The 23,649-nt window shown below is 48.3% G+C and overlaps 1 protein-coding gene across 5 annotated transcripts in view; it reads right to left on the bottom strand.

Annotated features, from left to right (window-relative positions):
* Positions 1–23,649, bottom strand: part of GAB1 (GRB2 associated binding protein 1) — a 534,151-nt gene that overhangs the window by 44,062 nt on the left and 466,440 nt on the right. For all 5 annotated transcript variants that reach the window (XM_069631203.1, XM_069631204.1, XM_069631206.1 and 2 more), the window contains 2 exons: positions 1,355–1,454; positions 1,056–1,179 (listed from right to left, as the gene is read on the bottom strand). In XM_069631203.1, the coding sequence (XP_069487304.1) occupies positions 1,056–1,179; positions 1,355–1,454 (224 nt within the window). The remainder of the gene's footprint in view (positions 1–1,055; positions 1,180–1,354; positions 1,455–23,649) is intronic.

The following is a 23,649-nucleotide window of genomic DNA, read 5'->3' as shown; positions in this document are numbered from 1 at the left end:
CCGCATGAGGAGCACCAGTGTGAATGCATCCACAGAACAGCAGAGGTTCTCCTCACCAACCAAAGAGAACCCTCTCCTCCTGATCTGCCGGAGCGCATGGAGGACATGCAAATAACAGAAGTGTGCCGTATAAATCCCAATAACACAACAAATTATGCATGCTCATAAATAAAAACATCAGTCTTGGATAAGGAAACCAGTGCAGGGGAACTACTTGATGACTTGCTTGACACACGAAAACTACCCTGTGATACTGAAGAATCAGGATGTGGGATGCCAGAGTAAAACATGAGAAAAGAGTTAATAAATGGAAGAAGAGAAAAATGCAGATATGGGCTTGCGATTTTTTTAAATATTTATTGTGACAGATTGATCATATTCACTTTAATATCAAATGAAGAAGAGATATTACATCAAATGAGTCAACACCCCTGTACTCTCGCTCATCTTTGAAGAGCAAGTTAATATTTCACTGCTCTCCGTCGGCCTAGTAGACACTACACTTGAGGTTAGAGCTGACTTTCGCAAATTCAGAATTTTTAGCGAGAAATGTTAACATATGAAAAATAAATACAGTGTTATTGATATACAAGCACAGTAATTGAGTAGGTTTTCAAGAATGGTAAACAGAAATAGCATGAGAATTTCAATTCCATTTCTTTACGCAAAGTTTTTATTCATCATTAAACTTCAATCAAAGTATTTAGCATCAGATTGTATGTAGAAAGGCAGCATTGCGGATAATGTCTAGATGCCAAGAAACATTTAGGGTTTAAGAAACAATTTATTTCAATGCCCCGGGAGGATAGGTCAGCGGCAACGTGCTCGCCTTGGAAACAAGATGGCACAAAGCAAAACAGGTTCGATCCCGGGTCCGCGCTTAGAAACCTCCGGGTATTAAGCGCGTTATAAATGCGCAACTAAGAGACCTATTCCTCTAACAGCGCCTCGATGCCCCGGGCTGTGCGAGTACTTTAAACATGCAAATAAATAAATACAAATTGCAATACAGGACTATACTGCTGACAGTAAAATAGCACGCAGATGTTACATACCTGTTCCTCCACGGGCAGGTTTGGATTCATTGGTACATAGCTCTCTTCGCTGTCTAGAGAGTCGGTGCTGGAAGCCGTGCTATGAATAGACGCCGGTCTCGATGGCATTGGGAACCTAGAGGAACTAATAAAACAGGCCTTTTAGAAACAACTTTTTAAAATAAACCCTTTATCATTACCGCCAAAAGTTGAGCTCTATTTCAAGAAATAATCATTCAATAGCTGTTCATGAAACTCAATGTTGGGGTAGGTTGGAGCAAGGCAGAGTAGGCAATTCTAAATTAAAAGACATGACTTACTCTCTTGTAAAGCTTCGGGTGACAGGAGATCGGATTGGAGTTTGCATTTGCATTTCTTCCCACTCGGAGAGAGGTTTTATTACTAAAGGAGCTGGTATTCCTACATGGAAAACAGACAAACCATCACTGTTGTTTCTTCAAGAAAGACATAAAACAAACATGACAGCATCTGAGAAACCTCTAAAAACAGTCCAAGCCTTTGCGCTGAATAAATAATGAAACATTATGCACTTGAAGATGGACATCATTTGTCTGCATGATTAATGCCATCACTTGCCAACTATATAATGGAGTAAAAAGAGCCCAACAATACCATTTACACGTTCTTGCTGGATGCCCAAGACCAATATTTGCATACACATCATTCAGAGCCCTCTTATGTTATATGAGAAATGTATGTATTAGTTTTAATTGCTGGCAACATTTAGGTACAAGATAGCAAGATAGTTTTAATTGTAAAACGGAGGCCAGAATAGTAGCAGCCACATTTTTGGGCTTAACTTATGGATAGTGGAGAAGGTTTTCTGCCCAGTGGTGTTATGGTTACCTGGTGGTAGAGATCATTATCACTGAGCCGAGAGTACTGCGAATATATGGCTCCAATGGCATGCCATGTAAATAAGCAACTCGTTGTTACTCTGCAGTTGCTTTATCAAAGTTGGTTCAGCTGACTGGGGTAAACCAACGACCATTTTAAGACCTACCTTAAGCAGGTTTGGTGGTGTTTCGTAAGGGGACGGAACACGGTACCCACAGTGCCTGGCTAAATGTGTGTTGATTCGGAACAATTTTATTTTTAGCAGGTTACAGTCAGATAACTTGTCATGAGGCACCATGCACCGCCGCTCCCCTGCCCCAAGGCCCAAAAAAAACAACATCCCCACCTGGCAGAATCAAAATATTATTTGCTCTGGTGGACTGTAATTTTATATAACAACAACCATCATCTCAAGAAATGGGAACTGGTCACTTGTGGGCATTATTGAACAATCATTGAGAAGGAACAAGTTACTTACCTGTAACTGTTGTTCTCCAGCATGGGTCTGGCATGGATTCACATGCTCATGAATATTCCCCGTCGTCAGGCTGGGAATCCTCGGTAAAGAAAAAACCAGTATCAGTTTCGTTTCTGATCTGTCTTTCGTAGCAATAACCAATCACTGGTCTCTGCGTCATACTGACCACAGCCAATGACTGCCCTCTACCTAAGCACCGCCTCTGGCAGCCATCTTCAGATTTGGAAGCACGTGAAGTGGCAGTATGACCAAGTGAAGAGCCGCAGAGGGGTAGGCGGGAGGGTTCGCATGTGAATCCATGCCAGACCCATGCTGGAGAACAACAGTTACAGGTAAGTAACTTGTTCCTTCTCCAGCATGGGGTCTGGCATGGATTCACATGCTCATGAATAAAGAATACATAGCAGTACACACATGCACAACCACGGGAGGTGGCAAAGGCTCAACATTAAGCATCACATCAACTCAACATTAAGCATCTTACCTCCTCACCAGGCTCACCTCAGGCGAACAGGTTGCGCAGCACTGCTTGGCCGACCCTGGACTCCTCCCTGGAATCCCGGTCGACGCAGTAGAATTTCGTGAAGGTGTGCGTCGACCTCCACGTAGCAGCCCTGCATATGTCCAGCAGGGGCACACCAGATAGGAACGCCGTGGTAGCTGCGATCGCTCTGGTGGAATGGGCTCTCGGACGGCCAGGCAGCGGTCGGTTTGCCAACCGGTGACAGTACATGATACAGCCGGAGAGCCATCTGGAGATGGAAGCCTTCGAGAGAGCCTTCCCCTGATTGACAGGTCCAAAGTTCACAAAGAGTTGTGACGTCTTCCGAAAACCCTTCGTGCGATCCACGTAGAACTTCAGCGCTCTAGCTACATCCAGCGAGTGCAAAGTCCTCTCAGCCGGCGACGAAGGCGACGGGAAGAACACAGGTAACACCAAGGGTTCGTTGAGATGGAAGTCCGACGGTACCTTGGGCATGAAGGAGGGGTGCGTCCTGAGTACTACCCTCGTGTCGTGGAAAGTCAAGTACGGGGCCTTGCAGGAAAGGGCCTGGATCTCACCCACTCGTCGTGCGGAGGTGATGGCCACGAGAAAAGCTGTCTTCCACGATAGAAACTTCAACGGGGCCGAGTGCAGAGGCTCGAACGGAGGTCCCATGAGCTTGGTCAGCACCACGTTGAGCTCCCACGCCGGGGCCGGAGCCTTCACCGGCGGGAACGATCTGAATAGTCCCTTCATGAACTCTTTCACCAGACGATGAGACCACAAGGACGTCCGCCCCGTGGTTCTGGTGTATCGGGAGATCGCAGCAAGATGAATCTTGATGGACGCGTGTGCCAGTCCAGCTTTGGCCAGCGTCAGCAGGTACGGCAGTACTTGGGGAGCCGTAATCCGTAGAGGGTTAATCTTCTGTGCGTGGCACCAGACAGAGAACCTCTTCCATTTGTGTCCGTAGCATTTAAGAGTCGAGGACGCCCTGGCCTTTGCAAGAACCTCTCTGCAATCGGCCGGTATGTCGTATCCTCCAAACTCTAGCGCTGCAGGAGCCAGGCCTGCAAGTTCAGCGACTTCGGGTCGTGGTGGAGGATGGCGCCTCCTTCCCTGGAGAGTAGGTCTGCGTCCGCCGGCAGCTTGATCGGCGGGGACGCTGACAAGTCCAGAAGGTCCGGGAACCATATCTGCCTCGGCCACGCAGGTGCGACGAGGATCATCCTGCACCGTGACCTCTTGAGCTGGTTGACGAGCCGGATTAGCAGAGGCAAGGGAGGGAACGCGTAGAGGAACAGGCCCTCCCAGGGGAACGAGAAAGCATCGCCCATGCTCCTCGTCTGGGGAAACCTGCTGGCGAACCTCCGGCACTTGGTGTTCGTCGCCGTCGCGAACAGGTCGATCTGGGGTGTGCCCCACCGTCGGAAGAGGCGATCCACTAGATCCTGCCGTAGTTCCCACTCGTGGCACGAGCGCAGCTCCCTGCTGAGTGAGTCGGCGATGGTGTTTTTTATCCCTGCCAGATGAAACGGCACCAGAAAAATCCCTTGGGCGACGGCCCAATGCCACAGGTCCTGCGCCTCCTTGGACAGCGCTGGGGACCTGGTTCCGCCCTGTTTCCTGATGTAAAACATGGTGGTGGTGTTGTCGGTGAAGATCCTCACCACCTTGCCCTTCAGGGACGGAAGGAAGGACCTGAGGGCCCAAAACACTGCACGGAGCTCCAGGACGTTGATATGCAGGGACTTCTCCGTCGGGAGCCAGAGTCCCCTCGCGTGCAGATTTTCGGTGTGCGCTCCCCACCCTTCCAGGGAGGCATCCGTGGTCACAGTCTCCTGGTGGGCTGGGGTCTGGAAGTCCATGCCCGCCGTCAGATGCGCGCGGGTGCCCCACCACCGTATCGCTCGCCGGAAACTCTCGTCGAGCTTGATCCTTTCCTCGAAGCTGCCCGTCGTCTGGATCCAGCGCGCATCCAGGAATTCTTGCAACGGGCGCATCCGGAGCCTGCACATGGGAATGAGGTAGATGCAGGAAGACATCATCCCGAGGAGGGACTTGATGGATCTCACTTTGGCCGCGTCGGCCACCAGCATCCGTTGCACCTTGCCCAAGATGGTCCTGGTCCTCTCCTCCGACGGGGAGGCCAGAAGGGACACTGTGTCGAGCCTCGCTCCCAGAAACAGTGCGACTTGCGCGGGCACCAGGTGGGATTTGGTGTAGTTCACGGAGAATCCCAGGTCCGTGAGGAGTTGGACGGTCCTTGCCGTGTGGACCACGGCGAGCTCCTTCGTCTTGGCGCGGATGAGCCAGTCGTCCAGGTAGGGGTAGACGTGAATCCCCTCGCGGCGCAGCTGCGCCGCCACCGGTGCGAGGCACTTGGTGAATACCCTGGGTGCCGACCGCAGTCCGAAGGGAAGGGCTTTGAACTGGTAATGCCGCCCTTGGACCACGAACCTGAGGAATTTTCGGTGCCCCTTTAGGATTGGAATGTGGAAGTAGGCATCCTCCAAATCCAACGACGACAGGAAGTCTCCTTCCTCCAGTTGACCCAGGACGTGCTGTAAGGTGACCATCCTGAACTTCTGCGCCTTGATGAACTTGTTCAGCCGTCGCAGGTCTAGGATGGGGCGCCATCCTCCCGTCTTCTTCTTCACGAGGAAGTATCGCGAGTAGACTCCGGAGCCCCGAAGCCTCTTTGGGACGAGTTCGATGGCGCCCTTTCTGAGCATCGCCTTTACCTCCAGGAGAAGTTGAGGGACGTGAAGTTCTCTCCTGGCCACGGGGGGGACGCGCGGGCACCTTCTTTGAAACTCGAGCGCGTGGCCCCGGGCCAGGGCATCCAGCACCCAACGGTCGGTGGAGATGGACTCCCACACGCTGACGAAGCCCGCCAGCCGGCCTCCCACCGGGGTGCTTCGGTGGGGGCCCGACCCCACGGCCGGTTCAATCCTGCTTGGACGCGGCCTTGCCGCCTTGACCTCCTTGGCGACGACGGCGGGGTCCGCTAGACTTGCCTCGTCCTCTGTAGGCCTCTTGCGACGACGAGCGGGCCGCTTGACGGTAGGAAGCGAAACCGCCACCGGAACCTTTGGAGGCGCCCTTGCCTCCGCCGCTCCGAAAGGGCGTCCGTCGTTGCTGCAGGACTCCCAGGGCCCGGGCCGTCTCAGTATCCGCCTTGATGGCCTGGAGGGAATCGTCCACCGTCTTCCCAAACAGGTTGTTCCCGTCGAAGGGCATGTCCAGGACTCTGGTCTGGACGTCCTGCCGAAAATCCGTAGCTTTGAGCCATCCACGACGTCGAAGGCAAACGCCGTTGCCTAGCTGGCGGAACCCCGCGTCGGCGATGTCCGTCGCCACGGTGATGGCGTGGTCCGAAGCCACTTCACCTTCCTGGAGGATCTCAAGGGCCTCAGCCCTCTTGTCGTCCGGCAGAAAATCCAGCAGGGGAGCCATCTTGTACCAGAGCTCCCTGTCGTAGCGGGCCACGATAGCCAAGGCGTTGGCCGCTTTAATCGTCGTCGCTGCCGACGAGATGACTCTACGTCCCATAGCATCCAATTTCTTTCCCTCGCCGTCCGGCGGGGAAGTCGATGTGGAGGCCGCACCCCCCCCGCTTTCTTCCTGGCCGCCGCGGAGACGACGGAGTCCGGGGTAGGCTGCGCCCGGAGGCATAGGGGGGCCGTGTCCGGGACCCGGTACTTCTTCTCGTACCGGTCTCTTCTAGCTGGCGTCGTGGAAGGGTTCTTGAGGAGGGAAAGACCCTCATCCCAAATGTCGTCCAACAGAGGCACTGCGAGGACCGTCTTCCTCTTGGCCTCGCGCCGCTGATAAAGGAAGCCTTCCTTTTTCTTCTCCTCGGGGCAGAGTTGAAAAAGCTCGGAAGCCCTGGAGATCATGGAATGGAAGGATCCGATCTCGTCGGGCGGAGAAGCCCTGGTGGGGGGCGACGACGGAAAATCCTCGTCGTATGCCTCGTCGTCCGTACCCGTCGCTGCCGTGTCAGTCCCCGTATCATCCCCTCGGGTGGACGGGGAGGAGGGCTGGACGGGGCGCGACGGTTGAAAAGGAGGTGGAGGATGGATCCTTCTTTTCTTGGCAGGGGGAACACCAGAAGGTCCCGGTTCTGGATCCCCCGACGGGAGAGGTTCCTCCGTCGGTAACGGTAGCCTCGTCCTTATCTCAGTGCATAAGGACTGTATGGCCAACAAAATGGCCGCCGAGTTGTCTCGCGGCGCTGGCAGAGGGGAATCCGACGGGCGAGCAGGGGCCCCGTCGGCATCCTCGACGATGTCGTCGTCGTCGCCTGCGTCGGCACCCATTCCGACGGGCTGGTCTTGTTCCACGCCTAGGCCGTGGCTTAAGACCTCGACCAGCTCTTCTTCTGAGGTTGAGGCCGAATCTACGACGACGCCCTGCCCCCCCTTCTTCTCCACGGAGGTTTTCACGGGGGTCCTATCGATGGGCATAAAAGAAGACTCCCTCCGAGGAGGCAGGGAGATTCTGGGCCCTGAGGTCGCCACCACTGGAGTAGCCTCCACAGGCTGGGCCAGGGCCGCCGCGACCGTTTCGATAGAGGGCTTGGTCGGATGGATCAAGGCCTTCACCACCCTAGGTGCGCTCACCGCCTTGTCCTTGAGGGAGGGGGCACTGCCACGCTCCTCCTCTGCCTTCGAGCTCGACCGGGGCCTCTCCAGGAGCTTCGCCGGGTGCTCGGCCTTCCTCTTACCCGACCCAGAGCGTTGGCTCGTGGTTGATGGTGCCGGGGAGGGTGCGCCCTGCCTGGCGCCCGTAGAGCCCGACCGTTCGGCGCTCCCGGTGCCAGCGGACTCGCGGTGCTTGGCCTTATGTTGGGCCCCCGTCGCCGGGGCGCCCTCAAAGGTCTTAGAAGACCGCTCGGATTTCTTCTTCTTCTCGCCAGACGGGCTCTTACCCTGCAGCCAGTTGGCGAGACGTTGATGACGGTCCTTCATGGTCCGTTCCGACATGTCGCCGCAAAACGCACAGTCCTTCTCCACGTGCGTTTTGTCCTCATGAAGGCAGTAAAGGCAGAAAGAGTGTTCGTCCTCCTTAAAGACGTTCTGCAGCTGGCATCCAGGGCAGACCCTGAACAGCTTTCCGGGCGTCGAGCTTCCCTTCTCCTGGGCCATCTCCGAGACCGGGCCTGAGAAGCTTCTGGAGTCCTCCGAAGCGTAGCTCGACGAAATCTTCACCCTTGAGGGGCACAGATGAATCCGACACGGGTCCCCGTAGATCGGATGTAGTATCGGTGGAGCTTGAGGCTCTTTGACCGAAGAATCGAAGTTTTTGTGAAAAAAGCGCGAAAAAATAGCACTAACGCTCGAGAGCAATAGCACGAGGATCCCAACACATGAACGTGCGGTAAAAATCTGAAGATGGCTGCCAGAGGCGGTGCTTAGGTAGAGGGCAGTCATTGGCTGTGGTCAGTATGACGCAGAGACCAGTGATTGGTTATTGCTACGAAAGACAGATCAGAAACGAAACTGATACTGGTTTTTTCTTTACCGAGGATTCCCAGCCTGACGACGGGGAATATTCATGAGCATGTGAATCCATGCCAGACCCCATGCTGGAGAACCAAGTTTGTATTTTGTAGGGCTTTGATTTCTATCAATTATTTTGAAAATGTTTACTAGGTACAACCTAGTACATCTCTGATTTAGCAGACGCTGGGGTCAGGTTGCTTTCTATCCACTTCTTCAACCTTCTAGAGCGCTCAGTTTCATATACATTTCCATGTCAGACTTCATAGTGGAAGCTGGGATTCTAGCCAATACCAGGTGCACATGAAAGCTCTCACAGAGTTGGCCAGGCCTTGCCATTGGGGGAGCAGATCAGAGGAAGTGGTGGGAACTAAGAGAACTTGCAGAGGATGCCCGGATCATCAAAGCAGATGACTGGGACTGCATTTTAATTGAGTGAGCCATCAAGGTTTGTAACTGCAATTAAAGAAACATGCATCTTAAGATGGACCCAATTTACAATTAAATGTATTGTATCTGATATTATATTTAGTTTGACTTTTGTCCCAAGAGGATGTGGAATCTACTGTAAGGCCCTCTACAGTAAACGTGAGAGGCACGAAAATACCCTTAATCCTAAAGAGGTGTAGAGTCATTTATAGTTTGTTGGGAATGTCTAACAGCATGATCGGAGGGGCGACCAAACCCTAATGTTTCAGACTAGCGTGGAAAAAGAGAGAGAAGGGAAACTGGCAGGAGAATGACCATACTTGTGAGTAGTGTAAGAGGGGAATTTAAGGACTTCTGACTTGGCAGTGTTTAACATCGAGCCATTCATGCAATGAACGGTAGAGCTAGTCAGCAACACAATAAAACACTTCTATGAATCAGGCCCAAAATGTCAGTCAATGGACTACAATCATTTTGAATGTTTAAGAGAAGGGATGTGAGCACCCAACAGCCATCGTTTGCAAAATGGCTGCAGTGATCTGCAAAGGTATTTGACAGGGAAGGTGAATTTGCAGAGACTGCAGGATGCATTGAAATTCAGGCACCCTTTGCACAATTTAAGTAGGGCAGGATTTTGGGAAATTGGCCAGGCAGAGGCCCATTGGTGGACTGTTTAAGAATAGGGAGGAGAAATTAGGGTGAGTTTTTATGTCTGAAAACAAGAGTGGTAGTTGGGGTGGGGAACAGGACAGTGCTGGTCACATGGATAAAGAGATGATCAGCATGCCAAAGGTCCTACTAAGGGGAACTGCAGGAAGGTACAAGTTGAGGATAAGCAGGATACTACTGTGTCCCAAATCTAAGCGTCTCTCCCACTGCTGAAAGGTCTCAAATCTAGATGTTTCTCCACTTACTGCTGTGTCTCAAATTTGATTGCCTCTCCATTCACTGCTATGTCTCAAATTTTTGTGTTACTCCATTTACTGCTGTGTCTCAAATGAATGTGTTTTTCCATTCATTGCTGTGTCTCAAATTAGGCGCTACTCCATTTAAGAATAGTGGTAGAAGCACCGCAATGTGATAGAACTAACGCCAACATCACCACCGCAATCATACAGATTGGGATACGCTGCAGGAATTCATAATAAGTCGGGCTGCCATGGCCGTATCCCAAACCAGCAGGCCAGGTGCAACACCACAAGAGGGCAAACCTGAACCAGCTCAACATTGCTCTAGAAGTAATGGGGGGGAATAGGTAGATATTAGCACAAATATGGACCATGGAATGGGCAGACCTTGAAAATAATTAGTATAGTTTAATATCCGAGTTTGCTTGCCACCTGACCCACCTAGAAGAATCTGGAAGCGCAACCCGTACGCCTCCTGTGGCGATTAGTTGGAGCATAGACTGTTGCTGCTGTCAACCATTTTTATCACAGCCGCAAGAACCAACAGAAGAAGCCAAATACCTGAGCGGGTGCCCCATCAACCGAGCCATCATGGCAGCAGGGTACATATAATACACCACTCCACTGGCTATAGGCTTGGCTATCCAGCTATCCACACACATCAGTATACAGCAAGGACTATGACAAAATGCAGTTGTGCTGTTCACAAACTCTCCACCTCCTTACACCAGACTATGCCTCAACACCTCGGACAGCAGAATGCAATGCAGACCTACAACAAATGTGGGCACGCTTAACACATAGCGAGTCTCTAGCAGTGGCGCCACCCCTACTCCTCTCAGCACCCTTCCACATGCCTGACCACATGGGTTGCTTCTGTACCGGAGCCTGGCCAGCCCTGTTAAGCCTTTTTTGGCCAAATGCGCACATGCACACTAATCGTGGTCCATGACCGCCAACACTCTGGACTCACTAACAGTGCATTGAGACTATAATAATGCTAAAATTGGTGCTATACAAATACAATGAGAGCGAGGAAGTGAGCAGGTGTGTGGAAGTGAAGGAAGGACCCAAGTGTACATGCACACACATTCGAATTTGCTAAGGTGCTACGGCGCATCTCCTTTCTTCTGGCAGCAACTGTCAGTAAAGTGCCGTTTGTGCTCCTTGCACTGTCATGTACATCTGTTTTAATATACTTGCGCCTCGCAGGAAATCTGCATTTAGAAGATTTACTATTTTCAGCTAACATGGTTTTTAAACTTCATTTTACGTACATATTTCTGATAACCCTCACGTTATCCAGTGCAGTCTCCTCTAGGTTTTATACCTGCATTCTTGCTTCAATGTTTCCTGCCACGAGTGTCCATGAAGCTATGCCTGATGTGGAACGGTAGACCTCCGACGCAGCACACTTTTGGTTGCCTGAAGAAAAGGTGCCTTTTATGTTTAGCGCCAATGCCCAGAAACACAGTATGCGGAAGAGCTCTAGGTCCCAGCGAAGTCCAACGATTCCCTCAGGGGCTGTTCATTCATTATGGGCGGCGCAGTGCTCCCCGCGACTCACTATGCACGAGCCAAAGCCGGCACAGTGAATAGTGACTGATAGCTGTGCGAGGGAAACAAGGTTTCCTTATACCTGGATTACCTCAGCCATGCATACCCAATGAGCCATGCAAGGTTGGTGGCATTTTGCTTTCCTAGCCTTGCATGGCTCATGGATTACACTAACTGCACCCTAAAAAGCCTCGGGCGCCCCACCTGCGCCTCCCCACTGATTAGGAGGGCCTGGGGAGTAGAGATATTGCCACTCTGCGCTTAGATCAGGAGCCAGATTTCAGAAAGAGATGTTTGACATTCTCCCCACCCACACCGACCCCTCTCCTCCAGGCTTCTTGGCTTCAAGGTGCATTGGGCAGTTAATTTGGAGGAGCTGCAGAGTGACGGAGTCTGGCACTGCAGTGAAGACGAGGTAAGAAATTAATTTCAAAAAAATGTATACATTAATTTGTGTATGCTCGAGTGACTGTCTTGTCTGCAACTGCAATGTGTGAGTGCATGCTGGTGTATGCAGACAGGTGTGCGGGCTGGTGAGAATTAACGCTTATAAATGCTTGCGTGGGAAGGAGGAATCTCGCTTACACAGCAGCGTGGACATGGGATATTTACTGGCCTTATCCACACACCCATCGTGGACACATTATTGCTGGCATTATGGGCAAAGCCAAAGTGAGTTTTCTTACCTGAGGATACAGGCATGCATGCGCACAGCTAGCATGGGCAGGTTTCCTTACAGTGGCATGGCATTATTGGCAAAGCAAAGTCAACACAAGAATACTCGCTCACACAGGCGTAGCAAACGGACAGGTTTTCTTGCCGTTGCATTATGGGCAAGACCAACATGAGAATGTTTGTGCTAGCATGCATGGGAATGCTGGCATATTTTGGCACAGCCAACATGGATTTTTTTTTTTTTTTACAGTGGCATTAAGAACAAATACAACATCAGTACGCCCTTAAGAGGGAACACTGGCATATGTGGTCACAACTAGCACCGTCATGTGTTCAACAGTTGGGTTACCGTCATTATGTGCAAAGCCAACATGAGTGTTCTGATGTGGAAATACTGCCATATTTGCACAGCTATTATGGTCTGGCAATATGGGTAAAGCCAACATACATGTGTTCTTATGTGGGAATACTTTCACATACTGGTGCAGACAGCACAGCATTGGCTTCTCACAGTGGCATTAGATGCATTATTGGGTACGGGCAGCATGAAAATGGCTTCTTGCATTGGTAGAATACTGGCATATGTTGTGGATAGAGCCAGTACAAAAAAAGTATTCTTAGACTTGCAGAATACTGACATACAGAGTATACATATGCATGATAATGCTTCTGTGTACTATTGGTGAGCTGGTATCTTTAGGATTGTTTTCTCAAAATTAATTGTAAACTGCATTGAACCCACATTTCACAAAGTGTCCTGAAAATGCACATTTTAACAGGTTTCAAAAAATTCGTCAGGGGAAAACCTCCCCACAATTAATTGATTGGTTGGGGCTTCCTTGCTATTCTCAGTTGCTGGCACACACCTGTGGAAATGTGTACACCCCACCATGGACAAAAATTCACCAGCTGCCATTGCCACATGTTCCAGATAATTTCATTGCAAATAATCGAGAAAGCTATTGTTATCTATTAAAACCCCTTTATGGCCATTTAGCACTGCCAAAGTGGACTACGCGTAGGCTTTTAGCAACTGAGAAATCCTTCCTACCCTAAACTGAATGAGAGTATGAGAAACTGAAACATGCAGGCACGTGCTTCTTGCAATTTCACAAATACCTTCTGTACATCCAGTAATATCCAAGACAATAAATGACAGGTCTACCAATCTGAAGAGATTTATGTTCCCAATACATTGCACTATTTAATGCAACATAGCACCGTTTCGCCATGCACTGCTGGCACCTTGCTGCGACTCTCACACTATCCTCTCTCTTCAGTTTTCTCCCCCATCTCCTCCCTCTACCGCTTCCAATAAGCAAGGCATTGTGACTGTCGAGAGCTGGTAAGGGGGCACAGTTTCTCATTGCATTTTGCCATTTCCTGTCACTACTGTTGCGTTTGTTGGTTGTACTCGCAATGTAAATGCAGGTTGTCCTTGCTCACATGGCTAGGAGAACCCCCACCTTTCCTCCTGGTCGCCCACTTCTTTTTTTTGGCGATGTACTATTGCCACTTGCCCTTTGGATGTATAATGTCACTCACCCTCTTGTGGCGTGCTTCCCTTTTGCCCTTCCTCTGCTCGCTTTGCGGTTGCTTCTAAGCCTGGCACCATCTAGTTGAATCAACTGAAATCTATCCTGCGATTTCAGTTACCGAAGATGAGCAGAAGTTAAAAGCAGCTCCTCGATATCTGGAATCATCCAGTGAGCAGGCAGGGGCTACATCTGGGTAGGAGGATCTAGTATATAGCATGGGACAAAGTCCATATGAGATGTAAGTTATACCTTCTTGTCCATCGTATATGATACATTACACTTTACCATCTTCTTGATGCAACCAGTAATAACAATTTGGGGAGAAAGCTATGCCTTCCATGCTAGGGAAAAGCACGCTTTTGATAATATTGTTCCTTATGGTTAGTGCTGCAGCCAGATACCAGAGCAGGCTATCCACCCTATGCCTGCAGTGCTATTTATCTATACTTATTCCAAGTACTGGAGTTCTGAAGCTGTGCTCAACATATGAGTAGATGTGCTTAGTTGAGAATATTACCCAAAATATATAGATTAGTACTTTATGCCTTTCAACAAACTAGTCTCTGACTTGGTTTAAATGATTTCCTTTCTTTATTAACTGTTGTAATGCATCCTTCCACCTGCACGTTTCAGGTTCTACCCCTCATCAGGGCACATTTAGATTTGGACTGAGACTTTTCTGTTGGCCATATCGTTTGGACGTTTCTGTTTAGTCTAGAATAATCTCTGAAGGGGCCAGTACTTATTGGAATGGATTTTGGAAATCTATGCTTCATCACGAGTGAAACCTTGGGGGCACAAAGGGAACATGTTTAATTTAACCCATCCTGATGCAGTCTTATTTAGAAGTCTTTTAACTGAAGAGGTTCCCGAGTACCTTAAGGCGTTTGTCAAACCCAAACCCTCACCCCTGTATATTCTGACCTAAATAAAGATACTGTTAGAAATAGCCTTTGCGTCTATGTTGCATCACTGCCTCGTGTTTGCTCATAATGTAGCACCTGACACCTAGTGGTTGCCAAAGTGCATATAATGCAAAGTATTGCAGATCCCTCATATCATGTAATTCTTCTCCGGTAATGCACTGTACTGTCTGCCATGTGTTCGGACGGTCGCCCTGCATTGACCAGACCTCAATCTACAGAGTATGCATGCAATGCAACAACACAGATGATATGTCCTTTAAGTTGAAAAAGAATTCCTGCAACTTTATGACCAAACGTAAGTCTGTCAATTATACATGCAATGCAAAGTACTGTTTGACATGTAATGTTTACCAAATGTACATGTGAAGTGTTGCAGAGCCCTCAACTGAGATCAATTGCTAGAGATAGTCACTTATATACATGCAAATGGCTCCACCTTTTGGTGTAGCATCCCCATGTTAGTTGGCCGAGTCTGACACCCAATTAAGTCCTAATGTCCGCAACACCATACTCCCAGACATCATAAAATCACACATCACCCACACACCCAGCACATAAAACTGCTAAATGTAACTTAAAGTACTAGTCATTGCTGCAAAATAAAGTGCAATGGTAAATGTATAGTATAATATAATGTATTTCTATTGCAACACAGTTTACGGTTTATCAGTGTTAGAAGGAATTTCTGAACTCTACTCTGGTGAACAAACAGATGTTCAGGAGGCCACCCTAGTTTGGTGAAACAGGGGACACTTCTGTAGAGTTAGCCGCCAGGACAATTCAAGGCTAAGTCTCGGGAGTAGTGGGGGTGATCTATTACTCTTGGACAGTAGTATATAAAAAATATCCATTTATTAGGCCCAGAACAAACACAGGTGAATAATGAATAACACAGTACTACTACTACTTAAACACACACTAGGTAAAATAATATGTACAGTCACGTTTCGGTCAATGCGGTAAAGTGCGGATTACCGCCAAAACCTGTAAGGAGGGAAAGCACAAACTTTAACACAATGACCAACTACAGAAATGGATATCCCTACCTTCAGAAGTCCAGCCTTATGAAGATTGAAGCCTTGTGCTCAATGTTATGTTCGTGAGTAAAAGTGCTCGTTGATGCGTAAAGCTCACAAGGGACACACTTCAATGGGAAGGAAAAGTTAGAAGAGGACACTGGAGTGTGAGGAATTTGGTTCAGAGAGTCAGAGGCAGGTCTGCTACGGAGAACAAAACTGTCCCCAACTTTCGGGCAACTATAGGAAGCCAGAGCCACTCAAGTCAAGACAAGGACCGCAAGGGATCCTTTGTGCATAAAAATGGTATGGATGAATTAGGGGCCACCAGTAAGTGGTATGATTACAACGCCCTTAGCTCACTCAGGGTTCAAACTTGGCAGGTTTCAAGAAGGTCTCCTGGACTATGAAATCCCCTCCTTGTTACGCTTCAAAGTGTACAGGCGCTGCTGGTGCGGATCAGATTTATATCAAGAGCTGGATCTCTCGTCACAAATGCAGGACAATGAAAGCACCGATGCAGCTAGTCTTCACTTGAAGAAAGGCAGGAAAGTCGCCAGCAGTGACCGCCACTGTTGCGAAGTGATGCAGGAGCACCCAAGTCTCGACGACTGACGCACGCTTCTCTCTCGCGGCCCAAAGCAGTAGGGAAGATGAGATTTGGCAAGAAGGTGCCTTGCACTGCTAACTAGGGTTCTCCCAAAGCTCGAGCCAAAACTTGATGTAGCAACACTTCAGCATGGGTGCCAAGATACAAGCTGGACAGTCCACTGGAGGACCCAGGGACACCTTCGAGAAGGCTCGTTTGCAGCGCACCGAGGAGCCGTTGAGAGTGATTGGTCCCACCACTCAAAAGGGTTGAAGTACCTTTGCAGGTCTTCGAAGATCGAGCACAAAGCAGGGCTCTACTGGGACAACAGGTTCAGGGCACCAAACCTTCTCTGCGGTTCCAGACAGTCCTTGGATCTGCTTCGCTTCTAAGGATACTTGGCTCTGTGAAGAGGTCGATTCGGACCTTAGGGTGATCTGCAGGTCTGCACTCAGAGCCCCTCCTCATATCCTTAAGTCCAGTAAGTGCTTGCACCCAGCTGGCCAATGAGGAGATCTGCCACACTCGTGCATGCCAGCAGTAGTCCAATCAGGGACCACTTCAGCTCTCGTGCACACCAGATATTCTGGCGCCAGTAGTGTGGATTGGGACCAGACAGCCCCAACCCACTTCCTGGGTACCCGCACACGTGACATGCATTAGCTGGCAAAAAGCGTCTGCTTTCGCAGGTGAATGCATGCCCAAATAAGGACTCCCCGGGTCACAAAGAGCAAGGGGAAGGCCAAAGGAGAAGACAAAAGACCTTGTGGCACGACCATGACGGACATTAGGCACAGTCATGAGCCAAACGCAGTAAGCGCGGTATGGCTCGGTAAAAGTTAATCAAAATACACAAACAGCTTCTGCTGCCACCAGTCTACTCCTAGGCACATTGTCCAGTTACAAAATCCTTAAGGGATGTCTAGGGCCCAAAAACGCAAGGACCCCAGTGTGCGGTACTGTAATGTACATTGCGCACTGAAATACAGTTGCCAAAAGTGGCAACAAAGTCATAAAACAAAGGTAAAGAATGTTTCCCAGTACCGACTGTTAGAAGAACAAGTCAGTTTCCCCAGAATGATGAGCGAAAGCCCAGTGGAGCAAAGCTTAAGGCTGTGCTTCACTGGCAGAAAGTCAGGACAGGAGGCTGAAACAGAAGCAAAACGTTGCGGGGCCCACAAATATAGAGGTAATACAGCAGTAAGTGAAATTTTACCTGACAATTATGTATGTGCAGATTATGGTCAGATGATTGCTGAGACAAACTAAAGCATCTGGATGCCATGACAATGGGAGTGAGGCTCTATGCAAGTATCCCATTACAGAACTCCTGCTACACTAAAGGTTGCAATCTTGCAACCTTGTAGCAATGGTGTTAGCCTCAGGAATTCCAGCTGCCAAGTGCAGCCTCCCTGATGGCAGACCTCAAAGTATAGGATGGGAGGGTGAAAAGAGGACTTGGTCTGCTCAAAGGCTCACAGTGAAGATGAATACTAGTCCTTAGAGGAGAAAGTCTTCCACAACAAGAGACTGATGTTGGATTGATGGGTAAAAGTAATGACAGAAAGTTGCAAGGAAATCGGAGTACTCGTATACATCCCCCATGCCCCCTAGACATGGTGACATGGCTTTTGATGTTCAGGCTCACTCTTCCCTCAAGGGAACTCCGACTACACCCGGAACACAGAGAGCACCTGAAGAGCTACGCAAAGAAGAGAAACTGGGAGCACGCAACCCAAACAATAAGAACAGTAGATAGACTTCAGTATAAATCAGATAGTGATGGGTGCTTGGAAGTATCCATTTATACTGAACCATACTCAGTAGATTGGGCTTTCTCTGGTCTAGTGTACCAAATTATTTCATTGGGGTTAAGCTAAGAGGGAGATGGCATGTGAGGAGGGGCTTGCAGTTTGTGGGCTTTTGGTTATTTACCCGCTCACTGACTCCCCCTGGCCATGCTAATTCCGATGGTCATTTCCCTCCACGACCTGCCTTCCCCTGCCTAAAACACACCCTCCTGGGATGTGTTCAAGATAGCTCCATCAACCGGAAACATCCAACTGTGGCCTGCATTCTTCAGAGAGTTCATGGCTTAACCGCAGTGGTGTGATATAAATGTCTAAATCAAGTGTGCTTTCAGTGTCTTCAGACGCTTGATTTATGTGTGTTCCTTGCACCGATATCCTGTTAAAATAAAGCATCGACAAAGCCAACAAATGTGGCTTTTGTGTAGGCATGGGGAAGGCATTTTCCAGACATTCCCATCATTTGGGTAATTGATCACACAATTGTCCAGTAGTTGCCAAGCTGGGGCCAGGTAGTACGGTTATGGCAGTGCCTGGCAAATGGTTATTCCATGTACAAACACAAAAGCCAAAAAGGTTGGCTTTGCCAATGCTGGTTTTAACAAGGGGTCGCTTCATGTGCATGTGTGCAGGAAAGCCTCAACAATAACGTACATATGGTGCCCAAGCACCAAAATATGCCGCAAAGGGCAATTCATATTTACTTAAGAGGGAGAAATGGTAATGGGTTTTCTTTCTACAGAAAATATTTCTTTGCTTTTAACTGATATATAAGATGTAGAACATGGAACCAGGATACATGGGTTCCAATCCTGGATTTCTCATCGCCATACTCGTGGAATCGTGGACAAATCGAATCATCTTTTTTGTGCCCCAGTCCACCTATCTGGGAAAATTGACCACAAACTGTGAGGTCCCAATAAGAATGAATAAGCATAACAAACAAAAAATGCTATTGTTTTCTGCGTAGGCACGTTTACTGCTAAACTGCATATTGATAAATGAGTAAACCTGGGCTAAAATCCCAGATTCCTGACTTGACCAAATTCGCCGTCTTCTCATGCCTCATTAATTGCTAAAATTGGGATCATCTGGAAGATTTCAGTGTTTAGCTATCTCGTTACTAGCTAGATGGCTCACTTATACAGCAGCATATGTGTAATCATTACACTAGTGACCGAATGGGCATGGCCAAGGATTCCAACCTATGAAACATGCATCAAGGCAGGCTGTTCATTCCACTTCAAAACACTGCCCAGACACAAAAGAAAATATGCGTTTAAAAAACGGAAGTAAACATAGAAAACAGACGGACAAAAAGTAGGTAGGTGCAAGATTACAGTCAATAGGCTACCCTTTTAGTATTCTTGGCGGTAAAGAGGTGTTCTCCATGCTTCCTTGATCCCACTCCATTCCAGGGGACATTGTCTTCAACAGTTCCCCCGGAACTTAACCCCTCCTATTTCCGTCACTAAAAAGCAAAAGAGGACTAATAGAATCTTTACGTTTGGGGGGGCTACAAGCTCGGCGGGATGAAGCAAGGGTGCAGTCAACTTGCACTAGCGTTGTCAGAAATGGCAGTGACACTGCTATTCCACACAACTACAGTGTTTGCTACTTTTCTACACATTAATATGCAGATCAAGTACTCCAGCCTCACCCACAAGGCAACCTCCAGAATCTTGTTAAACAATGGAGGTTGCACTGGGTGGCACCTCTGCACCTATTTTGACCATCACCTCAGTGATCAATCAGGGGATTTCATACCTTCTTCCCGGGGGGTGCCTCCCCCTCCAAGGTTAGGAAGGCAAGCTTGCTTAGCAAAACCCTCCTTAGGGGTTTGGGAAAGTGAAACCTTACTGGGAGTGACTCTCTTTGTGAGGACTAGGACTTCTATTCCTCTAAGGAACTCCCAGTCACAAATGCCCCATCAGCCTATATGGGACCCTCAAATTGGAAGCAAAGACATACTAATCTTATTTCAGCACATTTGTCTGAAGGTAATGCTGTATACCAACATAACATAACAGCAGAGAGATGACGGCACGCCCCCTGGAGGGACGGCGATACGAGGAGTTTCTATTCATGAATGGACACGAAGAGGGAATCCTACGCAGAGGCAAACCCCCGATGTAAGAATGTTCCCGACGGGTGGATCCGCGCAGGGCTACATAGGTGGTGCTTGCGAGGGGAAGCCAGAGCGCGTAAGGGACGTCAAACTCCCGGTTCAAAGAAGCCCAGAAGTTCCTAGTCGAAAGTGGTAGAAAAAACACTTTACCTGGTTGCATGACCACACAGCAGTCGCATTGGGCTTGAAGCCCGCAAACAAACGCCAAGATGGAGGAATTAATCCTCCGTTTGTGGAGTAGGTGAAGAGAGCAAATGCCTCTCCCTCAGGGATGCCGGAGGGACCGAAGAGTGGCGGCCGGGTCCCTGAGACGCCACCCCACTACCACTGGAGCATACCCAAAAGAAGTAAAAGGTAACAGGGTTGCCCAGGCTGGAGGGAGACTAAGTGCAGACATGTTAAAAAGGAACAGAGAAGTGAGTGGGCCGAAGCCACCTAGGAGTAGTCAGACTCTCCGAGAAAGACTATCCAGAAGGGTTTAGGGAACCATGAAATCATGTGCATTAGAGATTGGCAAATAAGAGGAATCAGCTCCTGAGACTAAGAAAGACAAACTCAGAAGGACTTGCAGAGTCCTAAAGGGTTCAATCAGTAAAAGCAGGAACACAATGAAGGGGAAATTGTGGAGCTCCTTTTGTCGAACCAAGAGAAAAGAAACCGATCCATTTGTGTAGACGGATTAAGAAAAGCATACCCCCAATAAGAGTAGAGACATTTGGTATATTAAAAGACTTGACCTTCTCATTGAGCAGCTTGAGAGAGACTTGGGGAACTTTTTATTTGAGGAATGATATCCCTATTTTGAAATTACCATACCAGATAAGGCTGGGGCCTGAGATTCAAAGTGGGGTTTGAAGTAAAGCAGTCGCAATAGATCACGTGGCTCCAACTACAGTTTTGAGTTATTTTTTGATAAAGTCGTAATGCCATTTAGATTATGGGTTTTGGACCAAGGTCTTTATTTTTATTTGACTTACGATGAGCACCCATAGTATTGTTTTGCGCGAAGGGAAACCCTCATAGCAATAGGGTTAGTTAGGTTTTCTTTTTTTCTTTTAAAAGTGAATAAGCACCCTTGAAATATTTCTGTGAGTGACACCCAATTCGACACCTGCCAGACCCTGCATCACACAAATTATAGTGTCAGACAGTAGCTCTCGCACCTCAGACCACCGCAAGAGCAGTGACTGGTGGGACCTACTGCATGACAAGAAGCGGGATCATTTAATTGTAGATCTTTCCTCTCATGGGGCTGTTAACACAGGAAAGGTGCAAGCTCTTCCCAGACACAATTTCATACTTATACAGAATAAATTCTCATTGTGCCATAGTGCCAAGTGGACATTTTTCAGTTTGATGGAAGGAATCCATTGTCAACGACTAGATCTAAAACACCAGCACAGCGGATTGGCAGATGTCAACGCCATTTGCAATTATTTTCCAACTACAGCTCGTCAAATCAGTGGCTAAACAGAAGCTCATGACAATATGTGTTGAATGCTCTCACACTGCACAGGGATCAGTGTTACTGCCACTATGGGCATAGACACTGGGATGCTGCTTTTCCACCAGCCTAAGGACAAACGTCCCACAATAAATAACTCTACAGAATGAATAATTTTCCAAAATGAACTCTTGTACATAGAGCAGAAGAGACACGTCCCTCACTAGCCTCCCATCCTACAAGACAAGGGCAGAGTAAGCCCAGCATGTTCTCGAATCGACCCTTTAAGGACTTCGTATTTGGAAGTAGTAGAATACAAAATAGCAACTCCAAGCAACTCCACCAGGCTTCAACATGCTCTTTTCAACTTAATGAAACTATAGCAAAGTGATTGACTCACATGCCCCTTTGAATCCACATTGCTTAAGGCTTAAATACTCCACGCCTTGTAAACGGAAGAACTAACCAACAACAAGCACACAATCTGGTCACTCAAATGCTGGTGTAAAAAGCAGAGAACAAGGACCTCCTCAATCCAAAGGCCTCACACAGTCTGCACTGGTCTCTCATTATCTAAGACAAAACTGCATATTACTCATCAACTATTCTGACGCCCACCGACATGAGAGAAACTCTCTTCACGAAAATTAAACACTCCTCAAACCTGCTGGCCAACCCAGTAAAACCCGAGTCTGCAGAAAAATGCAAAACCATGAACATCTTTTTCATCAACAAGCTAGGTAAAATATGACAAAAGACTAATAAAACAAAATCCATCAACCCCCTCACTCAATTCTACAATGCATAACAGTCACAAACCAGGACCGCCTTCATTCCACTTTTCCCAAAAGATCTTGTTGACATCCTGTCACTCAAACCAACCATATCAAAGATGACACCCTAGCTACTGGCTGCCATCATCAAGCATACAAAAGGGCCACACTCACCCCCTACCTTGAAATAGTACATGCCTCCGTAACGCAAAGCATCTTGCCTAGCATCCTAAAACAGAACTCTACTTCCCACCCCTCAAAAAACCTACCTTGGAGCCAGATCTTGCGAACCACAGAACGATGACTAGCCTACATTACATTGGAAAAGGCCTGCTCCTGTATTACCAACCTGGGTTCAGATCAAGCTGCTATTAGGTTATAGAGGACGCTGTTCTAATTATGGACTAAGGCAACTCATGTCACCTACATCTCATAGCAATGTTTAACACGGCTGGGCATCTTGCTCGGACCAGCCTACTCATCAACCGAAGCAGCTTTTGGTCACACTTCTCAATTTACCTCTCAGACAGGCATCAAGACTTTCCAGTTTGGCAAATTCAGGCCATACCAGATCTGGTAATCTGTGGAATCACTGAAGGCGCAATATTCTGTGGTGAGCGCCTCAGAGTATTTTATTTATTTGGACACGGGAGCAGGTCCCTTACCCATTTCTAAGCATCATGTAACTAAGCTCCCCGCAAGTAACAGCGCATCGATGCCCAAGGCCTGTTTGTGCGCTATACAGATGTAATAAATAAATCACTGTAAAGAATTGTCACACTTCAGGGAGGTTTGTCTGTCTGCAATGATGTTTCACACGATAAAAGAACAGCGCTTCATTTGTGGCTACAACACGTGCAGCCGTGGAAAAGCCAACCAATCTTTGGCAATGATGAAGACTTAACAGAATCAATTGCAAGAATCCTTGGTCGAGTTGGCACAGCAGACTTCACCAAAACAGAACCAGAGCTGCAAATTAACTGCTCAGAAACGCTTCGTTCAGAAATCCTTTCTAGGACCTAAAACAGAAGAATCAGCAGTTCCAGCAAAGAATTCAGCCACTACTGTCTAGCAAATGTTTTAGTCCAGGATGAAACATTTGCCAGGAAGAAACCACTTCACAGCAGATTGGAAATCGATGCATTTCTAGGCCGTGACTGAATATTACAGGTTCAGAAAATCCAGGCACTGCAAACCATTCGCCATAGAGATATTTGCTTCCATAATCAACTTCTAAGAGTATAGCCCTTGGATACGGCAGTTACAATGGGTTGTTGGAAATGTGAATATCAGATTTATTTGTGTGTCGCACACAGCTGCATGGGCGTGGCTTTGCAGCACTGTATCCTTGGCAGATAGTTCAGCTGATGGGTTCATGGCGCCTTGGAGGCTGGTTGCCTGCATATAGTGACTTCCAGGTTTATGTCCCATCAGAAGAGCACTACAAAGTGGAGCTAAGTGGAGCTGTGAGCTTGGTGCTTCAACTTGGATGTGCTG

This window comes from Ambystoma mexicanum, chromosome 6q (genome assembly GCF_040938575.1).
Source record: "Ambystoma mexicanum isolate Mex_15411 chromosome 6q, UKY_AmexF1_1, whole genome shotgun sequence".
NCBI lineage: Eukaryota > Metazoa > Chordata > Amphibia > Caudata > Ambystomatidae > Ambystoma > Ambystoma mexicanum.
Note: the sequence above shows the minus strand (reverse complement) of the source record. Positions and strands in the feature narration are given on the sequence as shown.